Source organism: Lepidochelys kempii, chromosome 6 (genome assembly GCF_965140285.1).
Source record: "Lepidochelys kempii isolate rLepKem1 chromosome 6, rLepKem1.hap1, whole genome shotgun sequence".
NCBI lineage: Eukaryota > Metazoa > Chordata > Testudines > Cheloniidae > Lepidochelys > Lepidochelys kempii.
The window spans coordinates 88,981,330-88,994,927 of record NC_136385.1 but is presented as its reverse complement, the minus strand read 5'-3'; the positions used below and the strand labels follow the sequence as shown (position 1 = coordinate 88,994,927).

At 44.9% G+C, this 13,598-nt stretch overlaps 2 protein-coding genes across 16 annotated transcripts in view; one reads left to right on the top strand and one right to left on the bottom strand.

The window, feature by feature from the left end:
- The window catches only part of MIPOL1 (mirror-image polydactyly 1), a 289,347-nt gene extending 276,484 nt beyond the window's left edge, over positions 1-12,863 (bottom strand). For 4 of the 9 annotated variants that reach the window (XM_078853359.1, XM_078853361.1, XM_078853358.1 and 1 more), the window contains exons 1-2: positions 12,455-12,863; positions 2,124-2,176 (exon numbers count right to left, since the gene is read on the bottom strand). The gene's annotated coding sequence lies outside the window, so the exon portion shown is untranslated. Of the gene's footprint in view, positions 1-2,034; positions 2,091-2,123; positions 2,177-7,415; positions 7,533-12,454 lie in introns of those variants that run through there. The other 5 variants (XM_078853360.1, XM_073349064.2, XM_073349066.2 and 2 more) reach the window with 3 other exon arrangements.
- The window catches only part of SLC25A21 (solute carrier family 25 member 21), a 396,597-nt gene continuing 395,063 nt past the window's right edge, over positions 12,065-13,598 (top strand). For 2 of the 7 annotated variants that reach the window (XM_073349076.2, XM_073349070.2), the window contains exon 1: positions 12,170-12,551. In XM_073349076.2, the coding sequence (XP_073205177.1) occupies positions 12,485-12,551 (67 nt within the window). In that variant the 5' untranslated portion in view covers positions 12,170-12,484. The other 5 variants (XM_073349071.2, XM_073349072.2, XM_073349078.2 and 2 more) reach the window with 5 other exon arrangements.

The window sequence follows — 13,598 nt, the reverse complement described above, 5'->3', positions numbered from 1 at the left end:
TTTTTAAAATCATCTGACAGCTCTAGAAGATTTCAAACAATCATTATTTCTGCTTTCTCTCAAAAGTGTCCCAAGAATAAAGTCACTATTTGTTTGCATGCAGAGTAACTTGTTTTCATTCATGACAGTATAATAGTTTGCTACAAGCATTAACAATAAGGCTGCGTGTGTGTCATGGACGTCACAGAAGTCACAAATTCCGTGACTTTGTGACTTCTGCAATAGCTGGTGCAGCTGGATCCAGGGCTGCCCTGGGCCAGCCGCCCTGGCTGCTGGTGGGGCAGTCTTTGGCCATCGCCCCCAACCCCCTCCAGCAGCAGCAGTAGTTGGGTGTCAGAGGGGACCCAGGGCTGGGGCAGGGGGCTGCGCTTACCTCGGGGGGCTGCCCGGAAGCGGACGGCATGTCCCTGCAGCTCCTAGGCAGAAGGGCCAGGGGGCTGTACATGCTGCCCCTGCCTGCAGGCATGCCCCTGCAGTTCCCATTTGCTGCGATTCCCAGCGAAAAGCGCTCATGGAGGGGGCAGCATGCAGAGCCCCCTAGCCTTCCCTCTCCCTAGGAGCTGTAGGGACATGCCATCCACTTCTGGGGAGTTGCATAGAGCCAGGTAAGGAGCCTGCCAGCCCCGCCAATCATCCCCTCCCAGCAGGGGGGCCAGGTCGCCCTCTCCCCAGCACCCACGGTGCCCCCCACCCCGCAGCACCTGCAGCCCCCTGGCCCAAGTTTTAGTCAGGGGTATTATCATAAATATAAAGGGAAGGGTAAACCCCTTTAAAATCCCTCCTGGCCAGAGGAAAAATCCTCTCACCTGTAAAGGGTTAAGAAGCTAAAGGTAACCTCGCTGGCACCTGACCAAAATGACCAATGAGGAGACAAGATACTTTCAAAAGCTGGGAGGAGGGAGAAAAACAAAGAGTCTGTGTCTGTCTATGTGATGCTTTTGCCGGGGACAGAACAGGAATGGAGTCTTAGAACTTAGTAAGTAATCTAGCTAGGTATGTGTTAGATTATGATTTCTTTAAATGGCTGAGAAAATAGCTGTGCTGAATAGAATGAATATTCCTGTCTGTGTGTCTTTTTTGTAACTTAAGGTTTTGCCTAGAGGGATTCTCTATATTTTGGATCTAATTACCCTGTAAGGTATTTACCATCCTGATTTTACAGAGGTGATTCTTTTTTACTTCTATTAAAAGTCTTCTTGTAAGGAAACTGAATGCTTTTTCATTGTTCTTAAGATCCAAGGGTTTGGGTCTGTGGTCACCTACGCAAATTGGTGAGGATTTTTACCAAACCTTCCCCAGGAAGTGGGATGCAAGGGTTGGGAGGATTTTGTGGGGAAAGACGTTTCCAAACTACGTTTTCTCGGGAACTCAGATAAAGTTTGGTGGTAGCAGGGGAAGTCCAAGGGCAAAGGGTAAAATAGTTTGTACCATGGGGAAGTTTTAACATAAGCTGGTAAAAGTAAACTTAGGAGGTTTTCATGCAGGTCCCCACATCTGTACCCTAGAGTTCAGAGCGGGGAAGGCCTTTCACTGCTCGTGCCACAAATCAGCCGGAGACGGCTTAGAGTGCAAGCACCAGTGCCCTTTTATTTACAGTGTCACTTCCTACCACCATCTATATATAGTCTGTTCAACACTGCTCCCTGAGGGACAGCTAGCTCCCTCAGCCAGGAGGGACCTACAGCCACAGGCTCCTCCCTTTGCTTCCTTCCTGCCAGCTTTATATAGCCCCTGGCTAATAAGGTCTACAGGTGTTTCTCATCAAGCCCTTAGGCAAGCCATACCCAGCCAGCTCCAATTAATGCCCCTTAATTGGAGCTGAGCTAACAGGGGCCTGGCCAGGACCTCCTGGCCAGCACCCTGTTACAATCCCAAATACCTGGTTTTCAGTTGTTAATGACATTTCTTAAAAGTTATCCTTATACACTAAAAATACATTTATTCTAAATTCAAAGGTGATTTTTTTAAAATTTTGAGTAAAATCCCTTCAATCATGTTGTAAACAGTTGGTGCAATTAAAAGAATGATATTTACCATCCACCATAATTAAATTTACTTCAGCGTCACTGTTATTTGCCATTCTAAGTATAAAGAAAGCCACAAACAGCTCTGTAATACATAACCTTTGGTATTCAGTGTATGTGGTCACATGTCTTCTTAAGTGTTTGTACAGCACCTATTACAAGGGAAACAGAACAGCTACAGTAAAAAACTCTCAAGCATTTGTTAACTTGTTTCTGTTCTATTGGATCTGCACAAATCAGCACATACTAAAACTTCAACTAATATTATTTAGCTCATTAATATCAGCACGGATAATCAAATATCACCTCCTGCCATCTTCAAGTTCACAATACTCTTTTAGCCATTCTAATTTTAAGTTATCTAACTATATCCATATAATTTCTATAACATACCTAAGCCAGTCCACTGAAGATATTACTAATATCTCCATTACAACCACCCATTTTCCTGTTGAGTTCGTAGTGCATAGGAGTCCACAACGAATAACCACAATCAATTTGGTAGCGATAAGCATCCTTGGTGGTAGTTTGTACAAATCAGTATTTATAAAGTGTTTTAACTACAAAAAGTGGATATATTGTACATGTTAAGGAATACTATATTAGCCGACAGCATGGTTACTGCCCTCTCATGCTTAAGAGTTGGTAGACCCACGGTAGCATTGAGGCATACTGATGGAAAAGCATGAAGGAACTTACACTGATGCTTTCCATGCTGTATCTATTCTGTGAATAAACAGAACTTCTCAGTCTCCACTGATGTTTACATGACATTTCACAAATAGTTTACATTTAAAGAGAAGGGAAAAGGCAAAACCAGAAATCCTCTTTTCAACAGTATTTAGCTGCTGAAATATTGCTGTGAGATGAAATTTACTAAAATAAGCGTTAGTCTCAAAGTAAGTTTTTAAAATAAATGTTAAACTAGTCACTAATCCACACAAGTGAAAGGAAGCCTCAGCACAGGTTTGAGAGGTTTGAGCTAACATGTTACAGGCTATGCTTTTGCATTTTTGGGTGCTCCTGCAAAATATATTTTACCACTGGCCTCCTTCCACAAATGTAACTGTTTCCTGCCTACACTACTATGCACAAAGATGGCCTAATGATTTTGGGAAGAGTTAGCCAGAGGACGCTTGGGGATATACATCAAAAGCAATTGACTTGTTTTACATAAAATTGTGGGTCACACAGGTGAGACAAAACTTTAAGCACTCAGCCTCCTGCAGCAGAAGTTGAGCCCAACTCTGGTGACCAGTTTACATTCACAAGGCTATCTGCACATGGGGAGGGGAAAGAAAAGCTAATATATTTAAGTGAAAGCCGAGCTTCTCCTTTAATTTTCCACCAAATTAGAGGAGTGAGCAGTTGAGAGCTTCACAAGAACAGAGCTGACTTTTGAACCCTTATAGAAGCAACATCACACACTCTCCTTTAGGGCAATAACAGTGTGCTACAGCAACCCCTACACTATCATGTATCAAGATGGCATGCCAAAAAGATTAATGGTAAGTTTGATCTGATTTAATATGCTCATTAATGGTTGAGAAAAAGGAGTAAATTCCACAAGAGTGAAATTTTCAGACGGTACTGAACTGGAAAGGGTACCAAATAGCAGTGAGAACAGAGAAATGGCACAGAGAACCAGCGAAGCTAGAAATATGGACAAAAAATGGCAAGCTAATAACTCAGAACAGAAATAAAGTGAAACAGTGAATGAGAGAGAAAAAGCTGATTAGATGTCAAGGAGAAACACTGGGTGATAGAAAAATCACATTTCATTTGCTATCCCCTAGGCAGCGGAGCAGCAAAAAAAATAAAATAAAAGTGATCTATGGGAAGAGGCTGCATCATCAGGGAGGTGATAGTTCCTTTCTAGGGAAACATGTGTGCACCCACAGCTCCACACTGCCACCTCCATGTTCGTGGGCACCAGCTCACCAACAAACAAACAAAGCCCCAAGCACAGGCAGACAAGGACAGCGGGCACGCTCTGGAGACACCGATGTGGAGGGGGGAAGGCATACAACTCTTGGGAGTGCGAAAGGTGAGCCCCAGCTGGGAAAGAGGAGCAGGAGCATAAGCAAGGATGGGAAGCAGGGCTAGAGACGGCGGTTAGGATTTGATCAGCTGTTTACTGAAGCTGGTGAGGAAGTAGGGGCTGGAATCTTCGGTGGATGTTTTTACTGGGGGCTGAGAGTGATTGCTGGTAGCTTGTTGCTTTGGACAGTGCTGTGGTGGTGGACCTGTGGGGGATTTTGGGGGGAAGGGATGCATAGGCTAGGTATTTCTGAGAGATGGCTAATGGGAAAGGGCTGGAGCACACTGGGGTTTTTTTGAGGGGGTGGGGTTGGCGGGAGAGGACAAAGTTCCTGTGTTTGTCTGCTTGGTGTTTGTTTTTGTGTTGCTACTGTTGTTTGTTTTGTTAAGAACGTTAAGAACGTTACGGGACCGGAGGAATCTGATGTGTTTCTTACTAATGGCATGTGAGGAATGTCTGAAGAGATCAGGAATGGAGGCCCTGACAGGTGTCTGGTTTCAAGAGTAAAGTTGGTTGAAGTGTGTGTGTGTGTGTGTGTATAGAGGGGGGATCATTCACTAATAATTTAATACCTAGGGTGATCATACATTCTGTTTTGGCTGGGACAGTCCCCTTTTTAAACCCTGTCCTGGACATCTTGACTTTTTTTTTGGCAAAAGTGGGCATTTGTCCCGTTTGATGATCAGTTGGCAAGAACAAACGGGACAAATGCCCAGTTCTGCCAAAAAAGTGGGGTGTGCCTAGGGTGACTAGATAGCAAGTATAAAAAATTGGGATGGGGGGTAATAGGAGCCTATATAAGAAAAAGCCCCCAAAATCAGGACTGTCCCTATAAAATCAGGATGCGGGGGTGTGGTGTGGAGGGGGAGAGAAAAGGAGATACCTGCCATGCACAACAGGCTTGGGCTACTGGTGACACCAGGTGGCTTGGGTGTCCCGTTTTCACTTTGAGAAATATGGTCACCCCAGATACCTTCGAAGGTGGAAATAATCAAATAAACTGTATTTTGATAATAATATTACTGAACTAGTTCTTTTAAAGAGGAGGATGTTGTGGTCCCGGTAAACACAGGTGACGCAGTGTTTGGGAAGGGCAGGAGAAGACAAGGCTCATGAGAACACAGGATTAAACCTTGTAGTACTTCGGGAACTCTGTCCAGTGGAGGTGCAGCCATTAGTATTTTGAGAGTGTGAGCAGATAGATGTCAAAGGAGAAAAGGTATATGTTATAAGTTAAAGTAACCTGCAGGGGTGTTTAACCATGTTTGTTTGGGGTATATGACACCTAGTACGAAAGTGATAATGGATTTGTTTTTATTTTAATATTGCAGATCCTCTTTAAGGTTTCCTAAAGTAGTAGTTAATGTTTTATATAAGAGAATGACATTATGGGGACATGGATCCACAACAGACGCATCTCAATGTTAATTATGTACACCTTGGGTATTTTATTTTGAAATGTAATTTTATTCTGTAGACATATACAAATTCTCTACACAAATTCCTGTTTTGTTGCAATGGTACTTATTGCTGAAGAAAGATCTGATCAACTGTAGACCCTCCCCCGGCTGATACTGTTAGGCTGAACTGCTACAGTTAGTCCGTCCTAATTCTATTTCTGTTCTTTGTATCAAAGGGGATCTTGTACAGTAGATTCTCCATCTCTGGATAAGCAGTGATGCTCAAGTAGTTCTTTGACAACCTAGAACACTGGGGGCCTGATGATCCTGCAGTATTTATCAAGCAATGTTCTCACTGAGAAAAACCAAGGGAACTAATGCAAATGTTAATGAAACATTAATGTTGAGATTTTAATTACTTGAAGGTCACCACAAACAAAGTTTATTATCTTACGGGAGTTACTCTAGATCCCCATCACAATGATTACTCAGTCTTTATAACATGCATATATTAAAGAATTCACATTACTATTTGTTTCCTGATACGTGCAAGGGGGACGAACTATGTTTGCTGTGTGAAGAATAATTTTGAATTTCCTGATTTTTTTACAATTAAAATCTCAAGCTTTAATGCGGCATTAATTTTTTTACATATAATTAATACTATCCATGTTCATATACTGTATAGTGACAATCACAGGTTTTGCAAAGCAATTAACAGCTACATTTTCTTACAGTGCTGGAATAAGTGTCTACTTATTGTATTGGAATAAGTGTCTACTTATTCCAGAACTTGTTGGTAACACTTTATCACAAGAAGAGAGGCTCAGCAAATGAACTTATCAGAATTGTACTGTAGCTTGGTGAAAATATCTTTCTAACAACAACATATTTTCAGGTCTTGGCTTCTAAGTAATAACACACTAGCTAGTCATTTTCCAAGTAGCAGAACACATTTTGGAGAGATTTGACAAATTCTCAGAAAGGCCTGCTTCTGGGGGAAAAATGTGCTTTATCTCAGAAGTTCATGCACAATAACTACCTATAGACAACTAAAGTATCTTCTTCAGCATACCACTTGTCTAAAAAATATTGCTTTTTTGCTTGTAGAGGACCTGCTTTTTCTGCCACATAAATGGGCTAAAATGGTAAAATTAGATGAATTTTGGTTTCTAATGATTTAATAGTCTAACTTGATTTCCCTTCCTGTTCCCTATATAAATCTAAGATTAGCCTCTTCACAGTCCTTCCATACGATCTCTCCATTGGTAGTATAAGAACCGTCTCTGCAACTCCTGCCAAGTGAAACAACTTTCCTTTATCTCTATTGCATTTTGCCATTATTGTGACACTTTAATCCTAGCTCAAAATATATTTTCCCTTTCCAGTAACTTAACATAGTTTTCCTCAGTTACTAATTATTTAACTCCGTGAAGGTATTAACTCTGTAAAACATTTTGGGGTGCTGTTTGTAGGAAATACTGAATACAAAATTAAGTTGTGCTGTAATCTTACTATCTGGTGTAGGTACTTATATTACCCTATTTCCACAGTTTCTGGGCACTTCACAATCTTTAAAGTATTCATCCTCACAACACCCCCTATGAGGTAGAGAAATACTTATCATTATTAAAAATATTACACTTTTCACTTTAAATATATTTATCAGATTGTACACCCAAAGAATCATTCCAGATAAGAAGGGAGAAGAAAAGTTATTTATTTTCTCCAAAGCTACCAGATTTCATTTAACCCCACACTTGGGCCCATACTCTTAGCAGCAGACTTATCATAACTCTCACATTTTAAAGTAGTCTAACGTCATTATCTCCTGCAAGAGTGTCACATGCTACCACATCCCATGGCAATTTCCAAGTGTCTCCAAGTGTTCTTTACTTTCTGTTGCGTGACTACATTGTTTATTGTTACACGCCTCTTATTCACACTTACTCAATGAAGTTTTGGTGCCTTAGTCCTCTGATGTGAACGTTTTCTCTTTAAAATAATCTAGTTTTCCCTAAAACTTGTCTTGTGTATAATTCCTTAGCCATGTCTTCCAAAATCCTGCTAAAAAGGAAGAGAAGAAACATCACAGTGACTTCAAAAACTCTTCCATGTGTGGTGACATTCACTGCAGGCTAAAAGGACCGGTGTTTGGTGAATCTTGTGGCTCACTGTATCTGCAATGACTGGGCCTAACTGCTTTGGATGAAAGCCTGGCCTTACTAAAATCAGTGGCATTGACTTCACCCAGAATTTCACCCTATAAGTCACTGTGGCTTGGCAGATCTCTGGGCAAGCACCTGAAAGCTGCCTTGCCCTTTTATTGGTGTGCCACATAATTATGACAAGAAGTTGGCACCCTGAATGAACATATCAGAGGCACCAGGAGGTAAATGAAACACTGTATTAGTACCACCCACTTTGACACCAATCTATTGAGTCATACAAGGGTAAATACCAGTTCAGAATATGGAAAACAGCTCTACCCAAAAGGAAATTCTACCCAAAAAGAAAGCAGGCAGAATTTAAAAATACAGGCGAGTCGCATCATACGTGCATTTAACTTACACAAATTCAACTACACACGCTCGGCAAAAAAAAAAGAAAAATAACAAGATACTTATAAAAAGTGTGGGGATTCCACCCACCATTCCACTCAATGAGCATATGCCCTGAGTGAACATGAGATGGGAGACGTGAATCTGCTGTTCCCGCAGTCGGTTTCAGTTCCCGCATGCCTCTCATAGTGTGAGCATCTCGCCGCGCTGAGTGTGATTCTAGTGTTTAAAGATAACGTATTTTCCATACAGCATGGCCGCTAAACACAAGCCAACTACTTCATCTGGTGCTCAACCAAAGAAACAGTGATCTGTTCCAATGCTGGAGGAAAAACTGGCTATGTTGGACTTATTGAGAGACAGTATGTCAGTCTCCAAAGTGGCGTGTAAATATGGATGCAATGAATCTAGCATCCGTGCCATGAAGATTCAAGAGAGAGAAATTCGTCAAGACGTGGCATCAAGTGCTCCAATAACTGCTAAAGTGACGAGCCAGGTGCGTGATAAGACTTTAGTGAAGACTGAAAAGGCATTAAACTTATGGCTGGAAGACATGAACCGTAAACATGTGCCTATCAATGGCAACACGTGTCAAGAAAAGGCTCTTAGCCTCTATGCACTGTTCAAACCTCCCGCTGAAGAGGGACAGCCTTCTGATGAGAAGGAATTCAAAGCCAGCCAAGGTTGGCTTAACAGTTTTAGGAACTGCTTCAACCTCAAAAACGTGCAGACTACTGGTGAAGCTGCATCTGCCAATGAAGAATGATTTAATTTCTGAATACGATCCCTCTATGGAACGAAGTCTCAAAATCACACATAGTATTACGGATGATTTGAGACCGTATCAAGAAATGTTTGAGCAGCTCAAGAGACAACAGCAACAATTGCCCATCACCCTGTTTTTCAAGGAAAAACAACCAGCAGCAGATGAGCCTACACAATCAACTTCTCGAGCTGAACCAGAGCCAACCGCTTTGTCTACAACTCGCTTTCCATCACCCAAGCTATGTACTCTTTTTTTATATACTGTACATTACTGTATACATTAATACATATTACTGTGCAGGGTTGTATACACAAACCATGTACAGTATACTGTACTTTATGGGCGATTTAAGGGATTTTCAAGGGTAATTTTGACTATATGCAATTTTAGCCTTACACACTGACTTCAGAACCTAACCCCCACATAAGACGCAACTCCACTGTAGGATCTGTTTTGGCTTGGAGATGACTTGGCACTAAGGTTCAGATGGTCTTTGGTGGCTGGGATGCAAGAGCATGCAGACACACACAGCTACAAATATTTTCTGTCTTCAAGAGGTTCAGCAGAAGCTAGGGTTCCTGTTGTATGATGGTGAGCACCTTTTGAGGGAGAAGTTAAGAGCTTCAAAGTGACAGAGACAAAAGCCACCCTTCATTCCCTCATGTCTGTCATCTAGTCCTTTCACCAGAAGCCACTAGCCAACCTAGACCTCTGGAGTCAGGACACTCATGTTCAGGGTGTTCATCATCCCTTTCAGATAATCCAAAAGGGCCTCCTAAATCCCTAATTCCAAGAAACAAAAACCTCTTGCGTTTTAAAGGGTAAAGAATTAATAGTCAGTTGGTATCCAGTTTCGAGGGTGTCCCTCATGGAAGGAAAATAGGAAGCTTTTTATCCCAGATGGTCCCTAGTCACCTTGGATAAATAGTCCCTCAGCTTTACCAAGGAAGGCTACAGAATTCAGTTAAAAGAAATTCCACCAAATTCACCATCTGAGCTATGTTCAAGAGTGCCTCTAAGATCAACATGCATTTGACATGCATCCGACGAAGGGGTATTCACCCACGAAAGCTCATGCTCCAATACGTCTGTTAGTCTATAAGGTGCTACAGGACTCTTTGCGACTTTTACAGATCCAGACTAACACGGCTACCCCTCTGATATTTGAGATCAACAAAATCAATAAGAAATTTCAGGAAATCCAATCCCTCCTGGAAAAGAAAGGCATCAAGTCTATGGATATGTATTTCCTGATCCTTAAAAAAAATGAGGGCTGAGGCCTATCATGGTGGACAGACAGCTCAATTTCCATGTGGCAAAAGAAAATTCTCAGTGTCTGTAAGGATAATCATACATTTGTTTTCTGTTTGTTTTGTTCTGTTTTTTGGAAGAGAGTGACTTGATATATGCAGTTTGGACCTCGCAGATGCTTGTATGCTGAAATGACTGAATTTCATTCAAAACTACCTGAAGGTGCAACTTGTGTATCTGAAACAAGTACAGGATATAGAAGCCCTGCCAGGCCTGACTCCTGAGCAGGTAGAGACTAGAGGAAGAGGTTTGGTATCACCTAGCTGAAGGTGGGAGACAGGAAGTTAGACAGACATCCCCAGAAAACAAAAGGCATTGCCTCTCCCCTCTGTAGATTCAAATTGGGTCAAGAGTCATCAGGGTGATGAAATAGGTGTTGGTTGGCTTTGGGTTAGCTTGTGTGGCTCTGTGGGGATGGAAGCCTGAGGGGTCCATGTCTAGCCCATGAGAGGGGAGCTATGGGATGTGGGCAAAAGGGTTACAAAAAGTATGGGGGTCAACTGGAGGAGAAAGGGGGTGGGGCAGCCAGATGCAGGGGTCGGGGTCAGGGGCAGGGCAGAGTGTTGTGCTAGTAGATTGGGGGCAGCCAGGGAGCACAGAGTTATTTGGGGATTAGAAATCTGAGGAGGGTACTGGGGTCAGCAAGGGAGTTGGCACAGTGGGGTGGGACAGGGGGGAACGGGGAAGAAGAGCAGGGGAGCTGGCTCAGTTGATTGGGTTTGAGACCAGAAAGTGGAGGCCCTTTCTGTTCTCTGCTCCACTGGCTACTAGGATGCTCTGTCCTATCACCATCACTGGGGCTGCTGCCTATACAATAACTCCTTGCTTAACATTGTAGTTATGGTTCTGAAAAATGCTACTGTAAGCAAAATGATGTTAAGCAAATCCAATTTCCTCATAAGAATTAATGTAAAGGGAGTTGGGGGGTGGGTGGGTTAGGTTCCAGGGAAATTTTTTTCACCAGACAAAAGACATTTATATATGGAGTCAGAGGGTGGAAGAGGGTGTGATATTTCCCAGGGAATGCCTTGCTGCTAAATGATGAACTAGCACTCGGCTGAGCCCTCAAGGGTTAACACATTATTGTTAATGTAGCCTCATGCTCTACAAAGCAGCAGTAATGGAGGGAGGGAGACACAATAGATGCATGGCTGTGGCTGCAAACATTCCCTGCGAAACTGAACAGTGATGATGAACCCATGCTATCCCACTGAAGCACACCACTCCCTCCACAGACATACACATACCCATCTGTGTGTATGTGTGTGTGTGAGAGAGAGAGAAACAGAGACACACACGGTGTGTGAGAGAGATAGAGACACACATTGCCCCTTTAAGTATGCTGACCCCACTCTAAGTACATTGCCTTTTTAAGTAGATCAACAAGTTGAGATACCAGCTGCTGCCAGCAAGCTCCCTCTGTCCTGAGCCCTGTCCTGTCCCCACCTGCTCTGTGGAGATGAGGTGTAGGAACGTGGGGGGGGTGGGGACACCCTGACATCAGCACCCCTCTTCCCCACCTGCACAGCAAGCAGGAGGCTCCCAGGAGCAGCTCCAAGGCAGAGGGCAGGAGCAGCACAGGGGAGTGGGGGGAGGGACAGCTGAACTGCCGGGCAATTGATAGCCTGCTGGGCAGCTGCCACACAGGGAACTTAAGGGAGCTGATGGGGGGCTGCCAGTCCACGCTGGTTCTAAGCCCCCACCAGCTTGAGCCAACTAGCTGCTCTTCCTGCAAGCAATGGACAAAGCGGGCAGCTGCCAAACACTGTTATAAGACAGCATTGCACAACTTTAAACTAGCATGTTCTGTAATTGATCAGCCACATAACAAGTTAACCAGGACCACATTAAGTAGGAGTTACTGAACCTCCTGCCTCCCTGCCCCTTGTGACAGGACTTCCCCCTTTCCACTCTCCAAACTTGCTCCCTCTCAGTCTACCAGCAGGGGCTGAATTGCAGACTGCAAAGCAACAGGGGACCTGGCCTTTCGAGCAGGGCAAGGACTCTAGGCCCAGGTTCTGGCCCGTAGCTGCCCCCCGCCCACTAGGTATAAAGGTTGCGGGGGAAGGGCTGGGGGAGCGCACGCAACAGGCAGGTTCCTGCACGTGTAGCTGGGCTCGTTCCTCGCTCGCATAGCCTCTGCCTCTTCCTCCTCCCCCTCCCGCCCAGCCACGATCCCAGGGTGGAGGGGCGCTCGCGCTTCACCCTTCCAGCTGCCACTTTCTGCCAGGAGCCGGTCTCCGACAGTCCCCCCTCCCCCCGACTTCCCACTGTCTCGGGCTCTTTCCCCTCACTGGGGCTGGCGCTAGTTCTGCCCCCAGGCCGCCTCTGCCGGGTACTTCGGGACTGACCGCTCTGCTGCTTCCCCAGCGCAGGTGAAGATGTCCAGGAAGCCGGGCGGCTTTTTGCAGGAGGCTTCTCACCAGATCACGGCCGGCGGCTCAGCGGGTAAGTCAGACATTTTCCTCGCAAGCACTCTGCGCTCCCTGCTCTCTCATTATTATGTATTGGAGGGTGTGATTCAGTTCACCAACATTTCCTGACTCTGGCTAGTCGTGGGCACAACCTCCCCTGGTGTGTGCGCTGCGAAGCCGAGCCTGGGCATCTGAAAACCCACTCTGCGCCTCCTCCCCCCACCCCAAATGTGTCCTGGCCCTGGAGTCCAAAAAGCCTTGATCAAGTGCCCAGTCTCATCCCACTCGCTGGCTGTGGGCTGCTCCTCCCCCTGTGTGTGCTTGCAGCCAGTTGCACTGACTAAAGGAGGCGAGGTGACAGCCTGCTCTTTGGTTCCCTGCTTCAACAGTTCCCCTGTCTGGGAAGTTTAAACCAGCCCCCTTGGCGTTCTGATGCAGCTCTCTTAACCCAGAAGAACCGACTAGGTTTCCTCTCCTTTGATTTTACAAACAAACTGCATGGGGGTAGAAATTAGCATGTGGTGTTCTCCTGTCAGTGTCTGTTGCAATATATAGCAGTGGACTGTAGGTTGCTGGTAAAATACAGTAACTCCTCACTTAATGTCCTCCTAGTTTGGCAGCCGCCTGCTTTGTCCACTGCTTGCAGGAAGAGCAGCCCATTGCAGCTAGCTGGTGGGGTCATGAAACCAAGGTGGGCTGGCAGTCCCCCTATCAGCTCCCCTAAGTTCCCTGTGTGGCAGCTGCCCAGCAAGCTATCAATTGCTGGCAGTTCAGCTGTCCCTCCCCGCACTGCTGTGTGCTGCTCCTGCCCTCTGCCTTGGAGCTGCTGGTGGGAGCCTCCTGCTTGCTGTGCAGGAGGTGGGGGGGGGGGAAAGGGGTGCTGATGTCAGGGTGTCCCCCTCTACCCGCTTCTGCTTCTTGCTCCTGTACCCAATCTCCCCAGACCAGGGGGGACACTATAGGGCTCAGGATACAGGGAGTTTGCTGGCAGCAGCTTCTGTTGCAACTTGCTGATCTACTTAAAAAGGCAATGTACTTAGAGTGTGGTTAGCATACGTAAAGGGGCAATGTGCATGTGTAT